Source organism: Musca autumnalis, unplaced genomic scaffold (assembly GCF_047663935.1).
Source record: "Musca autumnalis isolate F117 unplaced genomic scaffold, ASM4766393v1 scaffold_1, whole genome shotgun sequence".
NCBI lineage: Eukaryota > Metazoa > Arthropoda > Insecta > Diptera > Muscidae > Musca > Musca autumnalis.
In genome coordinates this window covers 70,274,226-70,280,225 of record NW_027411644.1, presented here as the reverse complement: position 1 = coordinate 70,280,225, position 6,000 = coordinate 70,274,226, and the positions used below count along the sequence as shown (strand labels likewise).

Here is a 6,000-nt window from a genome sequence, read left to right as displayed (position 1 = left end):
TTTCTTGGAATAAAATATTGATTTTTATTAGCTTGTTTTTTTAACATAATTAATAATTTTTAAAAATAACACATTTTATTATAATATTCAAATGTTTTGCACTTTTATTCATAAACATAGAGTTTTAAATATTTTCAATTATATTTTTATAAGTATATCAAAATCGTCGGTATTTTATGTTTTACAAACATAAAATAAAAAAAATTAAAAAATAGAGAGAATTTAAAGTGTTTACAAATTACAGAACTTAAAATGAAATGACTTTCTACAAAAAATAGAATTTTGTGCTTTTCAAAATAAAAAAAAACTATAGGTATAACTGGAGTATAAAAATTAAGAGATAGAGAGCTTTTTAACTTTTGTTCTTCTGCTTTGTTCGTTGATAAAATACTTTAAGTCAAGTTAAGTTAAAAAAAGAGATTCTGGTCTTCGAAGTGTGGATTTAGTCATGTTTGAATTCTGGCTGCAAATCAAACCAAGTATTGAGACCATTGCCCGAAACTTCAGGATCTGTTAGGGGGATTTTAAGCTGCAAAGAAAAGGTAAAATGATTGTTGATATTAAAGAGTTATTAAAAGATTAATATGGGAAGAACCGTTTTTATACGCTCGACTATGAAAAAATTAAAGGTTTTCTATCTATAGAATATTTTTGTAGAAGGTGTTCTGCATATAAACGACTCTTTGGGGAGGCTTTCAATCTCTAGAGGACTTCTATCTATAGAAGACCCGTTTGAGAAGTTTTCTATCTACGGACGATCCATTTGGAAAGTCCTCCCAAATCTATCTATACAAGACTCCTTTCGAAGGATTTCTATCTATAGACGACACCTTAGGGAGGTATTATATCCACTCCATTGAGAGGTCCTCTCTACAGAACAAACCCTCAGGAAGTCTCCTTTAGGAGGTATTCTATCCATGAATGAATTCTTCAGGAAGTTCTCCTGGGAGTCCCATGAGTCTCCTGTCCATCGATGACTCCTTTAGAAGGTCTTCTATCTATAAAAGACTCCTTCAGGAGGTCCTCTATCCATAGAAGACTTCTTCAGGAAGTCTTATATTCATTGAAGAATCCTTTAGAAGGTCTTCTATCTTAGATAGAAGTTCTTCTATCCATAGATAAAAGTTCCTTCAGGAACTCCTCTATCAATATACGACTCCTTTAGGAAGCCCTCTATCCATAGATGATTCCTTTAGGAGGACTTCTATCCGTAGAAGACTACCTTGGGAGGTCTTCTATCCATAGAGGATAGAAGACTCCTTTAGGATATATTTTGTCTATAGAAGCCTGCTGTAGGGGGTCTTTTATTCTTAGAAGGAAAGTCTTCGGTCTAAAGTACACCTTTAAGAATACTTCTATCTCCAAAAAAAAATCCTTTGTTGAGATTATGTTCCCCTGACTTACCATTCCAATAATGGGACTACCAAAGAATCCCTTCTGGGTGCAGACTGTAACCTCCAATTCACTTTGCAGCAGTTCCGCCGTCGACATCAAATACTCAAAGGTGGCATCATAGACAGGATTGCAGTTGTCCTTAATCACCACCGTTTTACGTTTCGATTCTTTGCTACGTCCCGGCAGTAGATATAGCTTAACATATGGATCGGGTATATTGGAGGGATCACGTATAGGAATATTCATAATTTTGTGAATGGTTACAAAGAGCTTTTGACGTTGAGCCAAATAGTGGATGGTGAGTAGGATGCGACCTAAGCCATGCTCACCCGGTGAGGCCGATAAATCGGGAACACGATGTGTCAACACCGATTCGCCGCCAACCAAGCTGGCTGAGAATGGATTTGGGCTGCGAGGTGGTGTTATTGATTGTAAATTCGTGGGACTAGAGACTTTCAAATTGGGTTCCTCTTCACTCAAAGGAGTTTCGGCGGAAATGCGACTAGTTTGGGATTGTAGGTCCTGGAAGGAAAACACCATTCTTTTCTAAATAATGTTTTTATGTGGACAATGTGTGTTGCCTTACCTTTGGCGTTGTGGGTTCCTGAATACTGGCTGTTTTGCTAATCGTCCTTTGCAATTTATTGTCCACAGGTGCGGGCGCCTCTGCACTGTCCACTTCCACAATTTCCTCAGCCTTTTTCAAAATACGCAATGACAATGACATAATGAGTTTTGATTCGGGGCCAGATTTTTGTATTTGGAAAGGCTGAGAGACAACATCCATATTCTGTTTGCGCAGCAGTGTGGCAATCACATATCCAAATTGTCCAATTTCACTGCCGGTCTTCTGATCGAAAATCTTAATTTGTAGGGTATCATTTTCGGGATTTCCCACCAGGAATGTAAAACCTTGCTCCCAAACGGGAGAGTTGTCACGCATAATCATGCCAGTTTGTTGTTTCTGTTTGCCAACACTGCATACCAAATAGGGATCGGGATTAGAGTTGATGCGAGCCTGTTTGAGATTCTTGGCGGAATCAATGAACACAATTAGAATGGCCGAACTCATGGAGGCCACACGCAGCAATTGAGTTTCAGCCAAAGCGGATTGTAAATCCAATGGGTTGGCGGTCAGTTTGTACCATTGCAAGCGGACATGGAGCATGCCATGTTTGGCGTTTTCCAAAGTGAGCCACTGAAAGGGAACGAAAGGAAAATGAGATTAGGGAGGTAACTGGGGGAAGATTGTTGTAGGGAAATACTTACAGTGTCCACGACGCCACGCTTTACAGCATTAATGATTTCAACGCTTGCCCTGAAAGATGTGCCAAAAGATAATCAGTTAGAATATTGAGGAGGATATGGATTCGGTTGTTAAAAAGTAGAATTGAAAAAAGAAACTATTAACTTTTTTCTAAGTTCTAAGGTTAGTACTAGATTAGAAGGAAATTTTGTTAGAGACATGGAGAACAATCGATTTTCAGGAAGAATTGTTATGAATTTAAAAGCCGACTCTAAAGAGTCTTAAAAGACTACAATAAAGTTATCTTAAAATATGACCCTAAAATCACCATAAATCGTCTTATAAGACGACTCTAAAGTCGTATTAGACGTTTTATAAAACGATTAAATGTAATTTTAAAATACGACCCTAAAGTCGTCTTAAAGGACGACCCCAAAGTCGTCTTAAAATACGACCCTAAAGTCGTCTTAAAAGACGACCCTAAAGTCGTCTTAAAAGACGACCCTAAAGTTGTCTTAAAAGACGACCCTAAAGTCGTCTTAAAAGACAACTCTAAAGTCGTCTTAAAAAAATACCCAAAAGTCGTCTTAAAGACGACCCCAAAGTCGTCATAAAAGACGATCCTAAAGTCGTCTTAAAATACGACCTTAACATCGTCTTAAAAGACGATCCTAAAGTCGTCATAAAAGACGATACTAATGTCGCCTTAAAAGGCGACCCTAAACGACTGAAAGTCGTCTTAAAAGACGACCCTAAAGTCGTCTTCAAGGACGACCCTAAAGTCGTCTTAGAAGACGATAATAAAGTCGTCTTAAAAGACGACCCTAAATTCGTTTTAAAAGATGACCCTAAAGTCGTCTTCAAGGCGATCCTAAAGTTGTCTTAAAACATGACCCTAATATCGTCTTAAAAGGCGATCCTTAAGTCCTCTTAAAAGACGACCTCTTATAAGACGACTCTAATGTCGTATAAGACGTTTTATAAAACGATTTTAAGGTCGTGTATGGAGACGGCGTTAAGGTCGTCTGTGGAGACGACTTTAAGGTTGTCTATGGAGACGACTTTAAGATCGTCTATGGAGTCTCTTTAAGGTTTTTATGTTGTCTATTAAAGCTTCTTTAAGGTCGTCTATGAGTACGACTTTAAGGTCATATATGAAAACCACTCTAATGTCGTCTATGGAGACAACTTTAAGGTCGTCTATGGAGAGTAACAATATGACCCGAAACCCGTCTTAAAAGGCGACCCTAAAGTCGTCTTTAAAGAAGATCCTAAAGTCGTCTTAAAAAGCGACCTTAAACGACTGAAAGTCGTCTTAAAAGACGACCCTAAAGTCGTCTTAAAAGGCGACCCTTAAGGACTGAAAGTCATCTTAAGAGACGACCCCAAAGTCGTCTTAGAAGACGATAATAAAGTCGTCTTAAAAGACCCTAAATTCGTTTTAAAAGACGACCCTAAAGTCGTCTTCAAGGCGATCCTAAAGTTGTCTTAAAACATGACCCTAATATCGTCTAAAAGGCGATCCTAAAGTCGTCTTAAAAGACGACCCTAAAGTCGTCTTTGAAGACGATCCTGAAGTCGTTTTAAAAGGCAACCCTAAAGGCTGAAAGTCGTCTTAAAAGACGACCCTAAAGTCGTCTTCAAAGACGTCTCTAAAGTCGTTTTAAAGACGATCCTAAAGTCTTCTTAAAAGACGACCCTGAATTCGTTTTAAAATACGACTCTAAAGTCGGCATAAACGACTACCTTAAAGTCGCCTTAAAAGACGATACTATAGTCGCATTAAATTCGTCATAACAGACGACCCTGAAGTCGCCTTAAATGACGATCCCAAAGTCGTCTTATAAGACGACTCTAAAGTCATATAAGACGCCATATTAAACGACTTTAAGGTCGTCTATGGTGACGACATTAAGGTCGTCTATTGAGACGACTTTAAGGTCGTCTACGGAGACGACTTTATGGTCGTCTATGGAGACGACTTTAAGGTCGTCTATGGAGACGACTTTAAGGTCGTCTATGGAGACGACTTTAAGGTCGTCTATGGAGACGACTTTAAGGTCGTCTATGGAGACGACTTTAAGGTCGTCTATGGAGACGACTTTAAGGTCGTCTATGGAGATGACTTTATGGTCGTCTATGGAGACGACTTTAAAGTCGTCTATGGAGACGACTTTAAAGTCGTCTATGGAGACGACTTTGAGGTCGTCTATGGAGTCGACTTTAAAGTCGTCTATGGAGTCGACTTTAAGGTCGTCTATGGAGACGACTTTAAGGTCGTCTATGGAGACGACTTTAAGGTCGTGTATGGAGACGGCTTTAAGGTCGTCTATGGAGACGACTTTAAGGTCGTGTATGGAGACGGCTTTAAGGTCGTCTATGGAGACGAATTCAATGTCTTCTATGGAACCGACTTTAAGGACGTCTATGGAGACGACTTTAAAGTCGTCTATGGAGACGACTTTGAGGTAGTCTATGGAGTCGACTTTAAGGTCGTCTATGGTGTCGACTTTAAGGTCGTCTATGGAGACGACTTTAAGGTCGTCTATGGAGACGACTTTAAGGTCGTGTATGGAGACGGCTTTAAGGTCGTCTATGGAGACGAATTCAATGTCTTCTATGGAACCGGCTTTAAGGTCGTCTATGGAGACGACTTTAAGGTCGTCTATGGAGACGACTTTAAGGTCGTCTATGGAGACGTCTTTAAGGTCGTCTATGGAGACGACTTTAAGGTCGTCTATGGAGACGACTTTAAGGTCGTCTATGGAGACGACTTTAAGGTCGTCTATGGAGACGACTTTATGATCGTCTATGAAACCGACTTAAAGGTCGTCTATGGAACCAACTTTAAGGTCGTCTACGAAAACAACTTTAAGGTCGTCTATGAGGATGACTTTAATGTCGTCTATGGAGACGACTTTAAGGTCGTCTACGAAAACAACTTTAAGGTCGTCTATGAGGATGACTTTAATGTCGTCTATGGAGACGACTTAAAGGTCGTCTATGGAGACGACTTTAAGGTCGTCTATGGAGACGACTTTAAGGTCGTCTATGGTGACGACATTAAGGTCGTCTATTGAGACGACTTTAAGGTCGTCTATAGAGACGACTTTAAGGTCGTCTATGGAGACGACTTTAAGGTCGTCTATGGAGACGACTTTAAGGTCGTCTATGGAGACGACTTAAAGGTCGTCTATGGAGACGACTTTAAGGTCGTCTATAGAGACGACTTTAAGGTCGTCTATGGAGACGACTTTAAGGTCGTCTATGGAGACGACTTTGAGGTCGTCTATGAAGACGACTTTAAGGTCGTCTATGGAGACGACTTTAAGGTCGTCTATGGAGACGACTTTAAGGTC

General features: G+C 39.6%; 1 protein-coding gene across 11 annotated transcripts in view; it reads right to left on the bottom strand.

The window, feature by feature from the left end:
- The window catches only part of Esyt2 (extended synaptotagmin-like protein 2), a 106,546-nt gene continuing 100,546 nt past the window's right edge, over nt 1–6,000 (bottom strand). For all 11 annotated transcript variants that reach the window (XM_073980358.1, XM_073980336.1, XM_073980386.1 and 8 more), the window contains 4 exons: nt 2,665–2,713; nt 1,982–2,593; nt 1,405–1,917; nt 1–529 (listed from right to left, as the gene is read on the bottom strand). In XM_073980358.1, the coding sequence (XP_073836459.1) occupies nt 443–529; nt 1,405–1,917; nt 1,982–2,593; nt 2,665–2,713 (1,261 nt within the window). In that variant the 3' untranslated portion in view covers nt 1–442. The remainder of the gene's footprint in view (nt 530–1,404; nt 1,918–1,981; nt 2,594–2,664; nt 2,714–6,000) is intronic.